This window comes from Strix aluco, chromosome 3 (genome assembly GCF_031877795.1).
Source record: "Strix aluco isolate bStrAlu1 chromosome 3, bStrAlu1.hap1, whole genome shotgun sequence".
Lineage (NCBI taxonomy): Eukaryota > Metazoa > Chordata > Aves > Strigiformes > Strigidae > Strix > Strix aluco.
The window spans coordinates 77,827,747-77,841,436 of record NC_133933.1 but is presented as its reverse complement, the minus strand read 5'-3'; the positions used below and the strand labels follow the sequence as shown (position 1 = coordinate 77,841,436).

The 13,690-nt window shown below is 38.3% G+C and overlaps 1 protein-coding gene across 1 annotated transcript in view; it reads right to left on the bottom strand.

The window, feature by feature from the left end:
- FRK (fyn related Src family tyrosine kinase) overlaps positions 1-13,690 on the bottom strand; it is a 55,225-nt gene that overhangs the window by 25,166 nt on the left and 16,369 nt on the right. Inside the window, exon 2 of the mRNA XM_074819290.1 lies at positions 6,382-6,503. Within this exon, the coding sequence (XP_074675391.1) occupies positions 6,382-6,503 (122 nt within the window). The remainder of the gene's footprint in view (positions 1-6,381; positions 6,504-13,690) is intronic.

Below are 13,690 nucleotides of genomic sequence, written 5' to 3'. Positions count from 1 at the left end.
ATGAGACATCACTGTCCATTTCCAATGGGCAATGGAGAGTTTGTTACATACTAAAGGGTAACTGATTTAGCTCCTATCAATGCCACAAATGTTAGTTCTAATATTAACAGTGTTCCACAATGAACCTAGCTGGCAATGAGGAACTCTGACCATATAAAGCATAACTTAAGAGGGAAGATGTTTAAGTAGTAGGATCAATTTTCTGCATCTCAGAAGATACATACATCAGTGGAAAAAGGTTTTCTGATAGGAATTTCAGGTGGAAACATGCTCAGAGCTCAAGGAGTGGTACCAAGCTGTAAGGAGATTAAGTGAGGGGCAAGTATTTGAAAGTATAGACGTGTGTTTTCGCCACCTGTTAGAGATAGTGTGGGAGCAAGGTGAAGGGACACAGGCTGACCAGTTAGGGTGGGGGCCAGTGAAATTCAGAATTGAGCCAAAAAGGAGAATGGGAAACATCTAGTGAGTCTGGGGAATGGTCAGAAGGAGAAACACTGGAGCAGTAGTAAATGTGAAGCACCACATTTTGGAAAAAGACAAGTGGCAATAGGTAAAAAAAGGGGAGAAAAATCAGAGGGATATCCCACCCTGCATTTAATGAAGTAACACAGTGCTTTTCCATAACGAGCGGAGAGAGATCTCAAGAGGAGGAGTATGCTCCAGTTGCCATCCTGGTCCTCATCACCCAACATTACATCTTTCCAATAGGCCAGGTGGCTCCTTCCACACCCATCAATTTAGGAAATTACCATTGTCCCCTTCTTAGGATCCTCGTGCAAGACAAAAGCCTGAAAAGCAAAAGGGAGGGATAGGGGAAAGGCCTTCTGCTGTTTACTTCTAGTGTACCTTTTAGTAGTCAAAATTCCAGCAAACATAGTCAATTTGATCACGCTGACTAGTGGGTACTCTTAATTAAATAATTTAATGGAAATATTTTTCAATCCTAGAAGCAGTCTCAGTCTGTTACATTTGAAAATCTAATTATCAAAAAAATTGTTATGGCTCTCCTCTGGAGACATTATAGCTGGTAAATCCTTGATACTGTAACACTGCATGAATTTTGGCAATCACTTTGGTCATAATAACAGAAAAATATGCAGCTACATATTGTATGTAGAAAAAATATAGAAAATTTTTAGTTGCATGCAATTAAAAAATCTGATGTAAAGTATAATTTCTCTCACCATTTAAGTGATTAAGTTAAAACGGAAAATCTCTCCTTTCTAAAGTACTGTCATGCATGATCAAATATTTTTCTACTGTGCTGTGCGATTGTCATCCCAGGCCACCAGAGGGCATATAGGAGCTGTTGAAAGTATTAGGGGATTTTATATCTGCCACAGGCAATATTTTTAGAGAGGTGAGAACTTACAATTCTGCATCAGGATCAGAAATAAGAATATTTGTAAATATAACTCCAGAGTATAAAGATAATAATGTCACACTTTTCAAATGACATTTCTTTTTAATTTAAGAACCATAATTGGTAATTTTAAATTATAAAATGCATGTATATTTTTGTGATGTATCATTTGGAAATGGGGCTGAAGCAAAATGAAGGAAAGAGCAATTCAGTAATAACAGACTGAAAATATAATGACTTCCAGAGTTCAGAGGAAAGTGCATGTGGCCAAATGAATTGCTATTTATGATGCATTGAATAAAAGGCCAGCAGGATGACTGTGTTAATCCAGTCTCAGTTGTATATCACAAGTGATAGTAGTTTGACTACCTGCTTTATCTATTAGCAGTATTATAATTATTACTTGTGAAGCAGCTAATGTTAATGCAAGAGTTGGTTTGAAGGATGTGCTCTAATTTCATAAATGAGCCTTGTATGAAGCCTTATGATTGGCAATATCCAGGTCAGATGGTGATGTGAGTGGAGAAGCTGGAGAAAATTTCTGTGCTGTTACCATTTCTTCTTGTGATAAGCAGCTGAGATTAGTACAGTATTTGATAGGGGGCTGTTTGCTTGTATCCCAGGGCTGAGTCTGGCTGTACAGGTTCCACACCACATACCCACAGTGCTGCAACATGGTGCTGCTCTTCTGTCCAAAACGACACAGAGCATGTGTCACTCAGGGAAGAGCTAGTCATAACCCCCTCAGAGCTTTCAGTCATCCCAGTCTACACCAGCCTGCTAAATAGGACAGGATTGCAACTTCAGCTTCACACAGCTTGACAGCAGCTGGGTTTGAAGACTGCAGTGGTTTTCTCCCCAACTTGCTCTTCACAGAAGAATCACAGCTCCCCATTAGATTTCTTCATGGTTTCAGTTTAACAGAAGCATTCTCCTCTCTCTGTTTCCCATCTTCATAATGCTGGGCCACATAGAAGTAGATTTTGCCACCCCAAGGATGAGAATAAAACAATTTCTGCTCCTTCTCCGGGGCAGCAAAATTTATGGTGGCATCATCAGAGTCAACATCTTCATCAAATGAATCATGGAGACACTAAGGCACCATTAGGGTTGTCAGCAGTCCTCCCCCAACACTGGCAGTGCAGCGCTGTTGGCAGGAGCTGTGCTCAGTCCCCATGCCCAGGATGGATGTGGGAGGAGGGTGGCTTATGGGATTACCCTCACCAGCACAGAACGGGTGCAGGGGCTGATCTAAAATCGTTCTCCTGCTCTGGCCATGATTTTGCCACTCCTATCAGTCTGCTGCCTTAAACAATTACCTATTTTTCCCTATGCTGAAAGCCAATCTGGCCCAGAGGAAACCACACAATCTTTTTTAGGAGCATGGAAAAAAACTTGAAGAAAACACAAACCATTTACATTGTCATTTAATGCAATCAGTCTTTCAGATACCCCTATTCAGTGAGGGGGGAAGTAGAGAGCCTCCTGCTATCATTGGCAATGACACTCAATTAAGCTGAGCACATCTAAATTATGGCTTTTAATTAAAAAGAGGCAATGTCTAAGATGGTACCAACATGTTTAAAATTTAATACATTTCACACCAGATGCTGGAGTCATCAACATAAAAATCTGTCAACAACATGTGCATTTTTGAAATGAGAAAACCTATTTTTAAAATGTCAAACACTTTAAAATGATAGCAACACATCTCAGTGGCCTATTTGGTTTGATGAGCTTTCCATTTAACCATTCACAGATGAGAAAAACCTTTCTGAACATGACTTTTTATTTTTAATTTAAATAGTCATTTTTCTTCTAAATCTTACGAATTGTGAGTTTTCCCATGAAGGCAAGTTAGAAGTGAAAAGTGTCATTTTAATGAAAGGTAGGGTTTATTTTTTTTTTTTTTCTTTTTTTCCTCCTAAGAAGCTCCATTTATCTCCCTCGTTAACATTAAGTCTCTTACACATTGCCCATATGAGTACGAAATCAAGCATGAAAGTCATAAAATCAGTTTATGGGTACTTGGGTAAAAATCTATCTTCCTTTTCTAGTTCTTTTCCTTTTTAGCTTTATTACACTTAAATGTTAGGCTGGATACAGAATTACAATATTTTCTTAAAGATCTTAATTCTGAAAGCCAGGTTGTCACTCTTCCAGCCATTATCATCTACTCTGGAATGAAACCAAAACAGCGATAGAAGGTAGAGCAAACCCAACCACTTCTACAGAGGATGGGAGTTGGGGGGGGGTCTATTCTTTCTGCACTGGAAAAAATTGAAACAGAAATTAGGGACATATTCCAAAATATCAGGTTGTGACTTCTCCCCTGTCAGTGTATCAGCTACCATGGAGATAGAAGCCATCCAAGACCTTTTAAAATAAATAGTTCTGAACCACTATTCCTCAAGAAAATACTGCTCTTCTGCCTCAGCTTTGAGCGTCTTCTGATGGAACAAAGAGGAGAGAGTCAGAAAAACTTCTCCATAGCATCTGGTGGACTAAACAACCTTCCTTCTAATTAATACTCCCTACAGTACAACCCACTTCATCATTTGCTTTAGAATGCACTAGCTCTCCCAAAAGTAGACATAAGTAATGAGATTATGGACATACAACGTCTAGACCATTATGACTACTATTAGGTTGGAAGCAAAAGAGCTTGCATAACACAAATAGACGTGATCCAGTCAAGCCAATTCAGTAAGCAGCAAATAATATTTAGCTCTTCAGGATGAAGTAGCATGTCGAGGCTAAATTACATTCAAGTCTGGGAAGCTGCTAAAAGATCTAACAGCACTGGTAAATCATGTCATTAATACTCACTGTCTACAGAGTGCTTCAGAGTTTACTCTCTTTCTTTGCCTAAAAGAGCACAAATGTTTAATGAATCTGAGATGACACATATACATGCATATATGCTAAGAGGACAACCCATGTTTGTGCATGAAGGAGGGCTGGCTCCTGTAGCTGAAGCCTTGCCTCTGCCTTGTGTATTACGTTCTTCAGCACCACTGTTCCCTTGCTTCATTAAACAAACCAGCATGGAAGAAATCCACACTGATGGTTTCATATCTTGCTGTTATCAACCATCATCAAACCTCCTGTTCCCAAATAAGCTTATACAGAAACCTGAAAAATGTCTACCACAAGCTTTTATAATTAAATCAAATATACTAAATCAGATAGAATATAGTTTCTATCCATGATTTGTAAGGAAAAAATTAAACAGCAGCATCAAAGGATGACCTCATCCTACCACCAATGCTGGTCTAATATTTATTTTCATTCTCTTCGATTTTTCTCTGCAGTACTTCATAGTTTAAATACAGTACTGCTGCCTTCCTGTTAGAGAAATAGTCAGGATGCAGGGTAAGGAATTAAGATTTTTAATCTTTCCTAGAAGGCTACACTTGGAGAATAATAAAAAGAAATTGCATTTCCACCCCTAGGTGCACAAGCACAATCTTTTCCATTGATTTTTAGTAAGGTGTCGTGTATTCAAATGCCAGTATTAAGCAGATAATACAGGCCTAACTATCCTTCCCTGCATTACACCACACTGTTATGGGTCTAGCCCAGTCTTTGGATTAAATCAGTTCACTGATGAAGAACACTTAAAGGAAGCTGAAACCATGTAAGACAGGGCTAAGTTGGCATATAGAGGGAAAGCATTTTGAAAGGTCTGCGGCTATAATACAGTCTTTGAATAAAAGGGTACACACACGGGGGTCATTTCTGTCACAGTCCAGAAGCAGTCTGATTCCTTGCAGTTAGTTTTCTTATCAGTGCTTCTTGGCAAGAGCAAACTTCCTTAAGGGCAAACTGAAGACTATGGAATGAGCTCTCCCAGAACTGTAAATATCATTTATTTCATAAACTTCCCTGTATTTCACTCCACAGGCAACATATATTTCTTTGTCTTGGCAATAAAAAGGAACCCTCCCATTACCACAAGACATTTCAAGTATATATTCTTTCCTCATGATTTGGAAAGAGAAACCAAGAATGTGTCAGAGGTTCATTAAGCTGTTTAATGTGTTTCTGTGTAATGCTTAGAAGGTGACTGACACATAAACATTCAGGCAGAAGAGTATCAAAGAATCTGGTTATGCACAAAGTGCCTCTCATTTCACTGACATAATGCTGCACGTGACAACTTATGGTTTATTCACAAACATCAAGCGTCTTTACTGACATACGGAGTTATACAGGTAGAGCACATTAGGAAGTTTGGGAGTATAGCCCTGTTGTCTCTGGGACAACATTATTCTCATCTCACACTTTGTAACAAGTTTGATAGAAAATGTTCATGGTAAACAACCAATGAACAGTCACATTTACTATCTAACATGGCAAATATCTATGGCATGAAAAGATGACATGTACATATATGTGAGTAAGTAAATTATTATCAAATAATGATCCTTACGTGATAGTCTTTCAGATTCAAATAAAGGACTTTAAGTAAATTTCAAAACCCACCATCATCATAAATCTTTTTACTGATGTTTACAACTAATTTTTCAATGAAATATGACTGATTCTAAAGTACAGTTTTGAAGATCTTCCTATCGTTTTGCCTCTGAAAACAAATAAATATAAACCTAAGGGTCTGCTCTAGCAGAAATCTCATTTTGTTAAACTGCAGGTATCTGCCAACATGATTTAATTTTTATTCTGTGTACTAATCAGAAGAGTAGTGTACAACTGTAATGTATTTTTTGGCATTTTAATCATGAAAATAGTTTTTATTTTAAGGCGGCTGGCACACTGGAAGTACTAAGCATAAGAAAGTTAATTTCTGCACATATTAATAAAAAGTGCCTATAAAATAAATGTTAGTAAAAGCTCAAACCTTGCCAAGTTTTCTTTATACATCTCCTGGGAAAGAAATATTATTATGAACTTAATTTCATTTTCATGCCCACAGTTTATCGTTCTCAAAAATGAAAAAGTCCAGGTCACCTGAGAAATTTTTAAAACATTGCTTAAGATTAAATACTAGAATATACCTGAAAGTGAGTATTCGCCTTTTAGACTTTCACTTTCTCGGATTAGGAAGGCTCCTGCCTGGTTTCCAGGGTATGACAGTTGTCTCTCGGCATCTGCTCGTTTGATTGGGCCAAAAAACCATCTGAACAAATAAAAACCATTAATTTTACCAGTCAGTGAAACATACCAAGAAGACAATTTAGCTTTTATAAACATGCTGCATATTTACTAAAAGATAATCTGTGCTATGTTAATTAAATTCCAATAGCATAAGGAAAAAAAGCCAACAAGAATTACACAACAAATTTATTGCTAGAAAATATTGCTTACACAGTTGAGTGAAATCTGGATTTTACTGCTGATGGAAAGTCCTACTGATTTCAAGGGAACAAGAATTCAGAAGTGACAGACTGGTCCTGTCCCAGGAAAAATTCACCAAGAAATTTTGCCAAGGCTACTGTGGCAGAAACTGATGCCAAGTCCATTGATGCCACTTGAACTACGTGGAGGTGCAGGTACGTGCTAACATCCTGACATTTTAAAAGTCAAAAGATCCCCAAAACTGCAGAAGGGCTCTCAGTAAGATGTAAACCACCCTGCAGCCTTCCGCATTCCACTGCCACATCAATAGCTCACGAGTTACTGGCAATTTTTCAGCTGTGCTGCTGTCAGACAAACAAAACCACTATGTCCCTCAAGTCACTGCAAACCTCTCAACATCCTTGTTCTGTGAAAACCTACTCCTATCTATGCCTTTTAAAACATATTTTCACTCTCTCACTAAACTCTGTAATTTACAAGGACTTGTTCATGCAATAGTTTTAGTTTGCTCCTCTGACAGTACTATTTAGCTCTTTTGCTGCTTTGTGCTTAGTGTAAATTAAATGGAAATAAGACTGAGATGAGTCAGCATTTTCAACTGGGGCAGCATTCAGCTTCCGTCCAACAAACATACAAAGCTCTTTCCAAGATTAGCTCCACCCCTTATTTGAAGCAAATGGTGATAGACACTTATGAGAAATATGCCATATACTTATGGGAGAACTTTTAAACTAATCATAGCTAAACCTATTATGCAAACTTTTAAGATAAATCAGTGTAACGCACCACACGTAAGTTGCCTATTCAGTTAACTACTTGATTTGCCAGTTACTAGTGAAAAGTACAGAAGGAGTCATCAACAAACTACTTTACTATCTGGAAGGCTTGTAATCATCAAGAGGAATGGAGAAAATAAATGAGAACATTGGGTGACACCTTGGCTGAGCAAGCATGAGGAATGAAAAATGGTTTTGTATGAATAAAGAGGAAATAAAAAGAGGCAAATACAGATGGTGATAACCCACACTGAATATGGTTTGTTAGCAAAAGAAAATTAAATCCAGATATTCTGGACTGCATTCCTGTCCTCTGACTTGAAGATGATTTGGATAAAATAGGCCTTGATACATATTTGGCAAGGAAAGGAATCTCATTAGAAAGCCAGAATGTGTTAGTAATCATTTTAATTAGTTAAATGTGTTCATTAATTCAACTAATTAATTAAATTAATTCATTAATTAGATTGTAGAAAACTAAGTAATCGATAAATGTTCAAATCCTTGACTGAGGTTCTTGTCAAAAGAATGAGGATAGAGTATAAGTTCAACTCTATTCAAGTCCCAAACAAAATTTGTCTGCCTTAAAAAATGAATTAGAATCTTTCTGAAATGTCTAAATACACCTGCTCTGGGAATAATATCTGGAAACTAATGAACTATATGATCTGAAAAAAATTTCAACTGGTATTTTTCTCCTTGAGGTATGAGATATCACTTAGTAATGTCCAAAGTGACTGATTCTCATCAGTGTATAAGAGGTGTTTAATTTTGTGTCTCCTTTCTTCATGGCTTAAGAGGGTATGAAGTCTCTCAAAAGGGTTTAATTTTGTACCAGAGCCAAAAGAGCTTCCAACGCATTGTTAGCAAGGTTGAATTTTATGTTAAGGATAGTCAAAAATATAGTCTTTACATGACCCAGTATTTGTACATACACTGCTAGTAATACAAATTGCTACAACTGAAAACATGAGCCGTAATATAATGTATGCAACAAGAGGAAACTGTTGGTTTATTTGGGAAATAAAATTTAAAATAGTATTACACATGTGTATGTAAAATCATGTCTACAATATAGACTACAGTTTTGGAAAAAATACATAAATGCATATTGTATTTAGGCATATGTATCTGTTCCTTTGACTTCAAAATATTTCAAATCATATATTTATTTTTATTAGGTTGGAAAAACTTCATTTAAATCAATATGAATTTAGCATTAAAGGTTATATGGAGGATGTGTAATATGTAGGTTCTGACTCCAGATAAAATTACCAGTTAAAAAGATCCTGACTTGCAAAAGAAGATAATTAGAGCAACAGTATTTGAGAAGGTAAGTGTAAGTGAAGCAATTATTATGGAGAGTGAAAAGTGGACACGTATTGTATATTGCTTTATTTGTCTCACTTTATATGATCCGATTAAAATGTTTCAGAAAAATATAATGAAAATTACTTTTAATAGCACTTGAATATGGGATTCTTAGTTCAAAGTCATCAGGTTTGCAATAATAATCATACAGTACCAAAAGCAATACTGATTGTGAAAAATAACCCCTTAACCTCAAAGCAAATAATTTAATTTGTTATTCACTTTTTTTAGAAAAAGCACATCTGACTTTAAAGTACTATTTTCATTACAAATGGAAGCTTAAAATCCTTTTATAATGCATGAAAGGCTTATTTCAATTTCTAGCGATTGAACTTATGCTTCAAAAGGCTTAATATTTTACTTCATCCAAAAGTGTGTATCTATCTTAGAGGAAAAAGTATTCTAAAGAGTAATAATGAATCAAAGTAATTGCTCACCATGAGATATGGTTCTGCAGCATAGGAAGGTCAGACCAAAACAACACCCAATCCTTAGTAAATCTATTTGTGTCTTATAGCTCAAAGATAGATTAAGGTTTTGAAACAGAATACTTGGAAAAACAGAACTAAACCATCAAGCACTATCCATTGCACAGGTTACTTAACCAGCACTTTCTCTGACTTCAGCGTGCTATATTGGTTCAGGAGAAGGTTGAATTAGCAATTCATACACAGTTTCACTCTGACCTTCAGCTCACAGACAGATCACTTTGGGTTACAGTTGTCAATGCAGGATCAGTAGATTACCAGGTATGGCACAAATGAGCGCATTCAGACTTGGGCATAAGTTTCCATTTCTAGAAGGAGTTGACTAGTTAGCACAGCAATAATGTTCTTCTGTCAGTGAGACCCAGGAACATGCTTCCTTGACCAGAATGAACCCAACACCCCAACTCCCTTTTCAGTGTAGGATGACAGATCTGCATTTTGGGGATTGTTTCTAGCACCTTCCTCAAAATCCCTTGTTTCCACCATCATTCATAGCTCTCAGGAATCCCTTCGTTAAAAATTCCAGGCTACTTCCAGGTCACTTCTGGCCACCATATATATGAGGACTTTGGGGACAGAAAATATGACCTTCATGTAGGTCCATAACAAACACAATCCTTACCTGGTGCAGATGATGCCCAATACTAGAATACCAGTGAGGTTTGTTGTGGTTATTCAGATCATAGTAATCCCATCTCTATTGACCATCAATTCCATTGGCAGATTTTTGATCACAGGATCATCATCATGGATCACAGGAGGCTTTGTCATGGGATGTTCCCTGACTGTTATAGTATCACTGCTGAGACCCATACTCCTATTCTATGAACCTTTTCTTCCATCAAAGGGTAGATCTTATCAAGTTGAATGCTGGTGGTTATATATGAAGGGCAAATGTTTTAAGAAACAGAGATCATGTCACTCCTGCCTCCCCATTCAGTCCAGCTTGAATTAAAATGGAGTCATCAGTTCAGCAGAAGTTGATCGTGTTACCTGGCTCCATCACCACCTTTTCCCAGAAGCCCTCTGTCCTCCAAGGTGCAATGCACTGCTGATCTCTGTCTAAATGTCAAGCCCCATTTACCTGGCTCTGCTTTGTGCCTGTGCTTTACCACACAAAAATCCATTAAAATAAATAGTTACTTCTACTTCTGCACATTTTTTCTTATAGCAGGAAGATATGGCAGGAACTTTTAACCTGGAAAATACAAGACAGGAAGAGTAACATGGGCCAAGGGTTGTCACATGCTGCATAGCCACTGACAGAATCACTAAAGCAAGGAAAGATAGAGAGGCAAAGTTCTGCAATGCTATACCACTGGTAAAGTTTCCAGTGCCTGGCAACATGCTTAGAAGACAAAACCTCGATGTAAAAACAAAAACCACAAATATCCCCATCCAAAAAAAGAGCATGCAAAATGAGTTTTCTTCCCTCTGTTCCCTCCCATTAATGCAATATCCCCTTCTGATTGTGTCAGTGCAGTGCACTCATTTGAGGTAGAGACTGAAGATTTAACAGATCTCAACTAACCTGGGAACTACAGGCCCTTTTTCTCTCCTGAAATTAACTCTATCCAACACTCAAAGTTAAACCCAAACAAAAGGATTCCAAGCCACGGTCCAGATGAAAAAGCTCTCAGGGGAAAGATCTCTTTGGCAGCCTACCATTCCTTGGACAGCCTTTTACAGCTCCCTGCCCCGCCCCCCCCCCCCCCCCCCGCCCCCTTACACTGGTACACTGGAGCTCTATGCTTGGTCTTTCCTAAATCTCTAACACGCTAACTCCTGACTAATGCAAGGTATGTGCTGAGCCTTAGCCAAAGCCCCCCAGCCATGGGCCAGACAAAATACTTCTTGGGAAACAAGTCTTTTCTTGGGCAGAACTGTGCAGCTTTATTCAACCTGGAGCTCTAGGGTTTGTCATCCTCCTAACCCTAAAACTAACCCAAGACCTAACACCTGGTTTGAGCCTTAGCCAAAAACCTGCCTTCTGCAGCTTTGATCTTCCTCAGGCAGTCCCTCAGCAGCCGTAGTCACAGTGGAACTCTAGTATCCATCTCTCTCCTCATCCTTATCCTAGGCATGGGCTGACCTCTGCCAAAGATCTTCAGTCATGCCAAATGAACAAGCAACACAGCATGTGAACCCTTGGCACAGGCCAGAAACAAAAGTCCTAAGGAACCTTTCTCTAGCCCCAACCTTCCTTGCATGGCCACTGTGCCACCCCCCTCCAGCAGGAGCTCTTTTTCTTTCTCTGAACCCAGCCTCTCGCTTTTGCATTGGAGGAACCACAGACAAAGATCCCCAGCCATAGTCCAGGTGAAAAATTTGTTACTGGAGAAACATACCCTTTCCTTGGGCAGCCCCTTTGCAGCCATACTCCAACAGAAACTCTAAACTCATGATTAAGGACTCTGTGTGCATTTTCCTTTGGGATGTGGGTAAGATCTTTATCACCGAGCCAACAACCAACTCTGAATTAACAGCTATGATCTTTGTCTTACTTGGAAATTTCAGCAGATCTCCCACTGTTCTTTTGTTATCCACACTGAAGACCAGCAGAGAAAATGATGTGGAAGTTCTGACTATGTCATACATTTCCATTAGGGCTCACCAGAGCACAGCTTCCCACCTTTATCCTCTACCTTTATTTAGATTTAATATGTAGAGGAGCCATCAGCCAGAATGAGCTCCACATCATATCTGAAGTCACTGAATTTGCTTTAATAACTAGGTGTAGCTGGGATAAGGAGGGATTATTTCAGATTCTCATTCAAGTGGCAGGACACTGGAGGTAAGATAAGGCTAAAGGCAGAGGTCTGAGACATACTCTGAATTCTGTGAATGTCCAACTGAAAGGGAAAATTCTGAGGCCTGAGTCAGCACTAAGGTACAACCACATATAGAATCCATGATCATTACAAAAGGAATGAGGAGGGAGGAGATGGAGGAAAAATTGACGAGAAGGACTACATGGCAAGGTCATTCAAAGAGCATGGAGACATAACAGAAGACATAGCAGGAAATCAGTCACGTGAAATTTATTTTCAAAAATAACTGAAGACATTAAAATGGACAGCATGATCCTATTCTGGATCAACACTTTGTGGCATGAGGGCATCTCACTTCTCATTTTTCGTAAGTGCTTGCAACTGGGATCTACCCTCTCATGTTAGGGTAAATCTCATGAGACCGCAAAATCTCATCAGCTGGGAGGGTTTGTTGAGATTCCTGTGGTTCCCAACCAGAAGTCTCCATTACAGAAGAAATGATGACAAACAGATTAGCTGGCCCTCCAGAAGATTGACTGGAGTGTATTAACTGTGTCTGTAGTACGAGGCTATGAGGATAAGAAAAGATTTCTTAGACTGAGAAGAGCAAAGAATTACTGCAATTAGAGTAAAAGCCTTGGGTGAGGACAATGAAAAATAGATACTATATATATTGAAACCAAATATATCACAGTTTCTTCTGGAATTCAGAAAGCTTATGCAATACTAAAACAAATAAAGAAAAGCTTCACCACTATATAAAGATTTAATTTTAAATGCCTCAAAATCTACAGTCATAGAAAGCTGTAACTGCAAAGTCAGAAACACCAAAGGTAAGAGATGGCAATATTAATATTGCTTTCATGGCATCAATTCAGCCATTTTCAGGAAAATCCAGTATGATACCATCTTTAATTACATGGCCACATCCAGTGCTTCCTACAGTGTTAATATGAATGCTGCTCACTAAATAGCCTTTATTTTGTTTTGTCATTGCGTAGATAGAGTTTATTTACTGTACATTGTTTAGTCTCTGCTCTCAATACAAGTTATAAAATTACATGAATGGCTAATTTCCTAGCAGCCTCTATTATAGTGTTCATGACTCTAATATCTGAATGCTTTACGAACATTCATTAATTTCTTTTTGTGGCACTTCAGCTTGTAAAATATTTTTTACAGTGGAGAAACATCACAGAAAGCGGACTAAAGCAACAAGATGTTATTATAAGCATTTTCTACTAATTTTGGATGACCAATTTGAAATGCCTAGGGCCTACCTTTCAGGGAATTTAGCACTGTGCAGTATGTTGTAGTTTATTTGGAGAGCAATAGCTGCTAACTTCTGTGTCACAGAAGACAAGGAAAGATGCATTGAAAGTTAAAGAGACACAGAAACAGAGTGATCCTCCAGGGTCTTATTCAATTACTTACATCATATGACCATCCTGTGATCACTGTCCTTACTCAGCACATGGAAGCCTGAACAGGCTTGCGTGTGCCACTCTTCACTGCCATCATCCGTGCAGGACAGAGGGCTGCTGAGCCAGCTTTTAATGCATGCCAGGTTTGCAGTCTGGTGTGGGTAAACAGTAGTGCAGA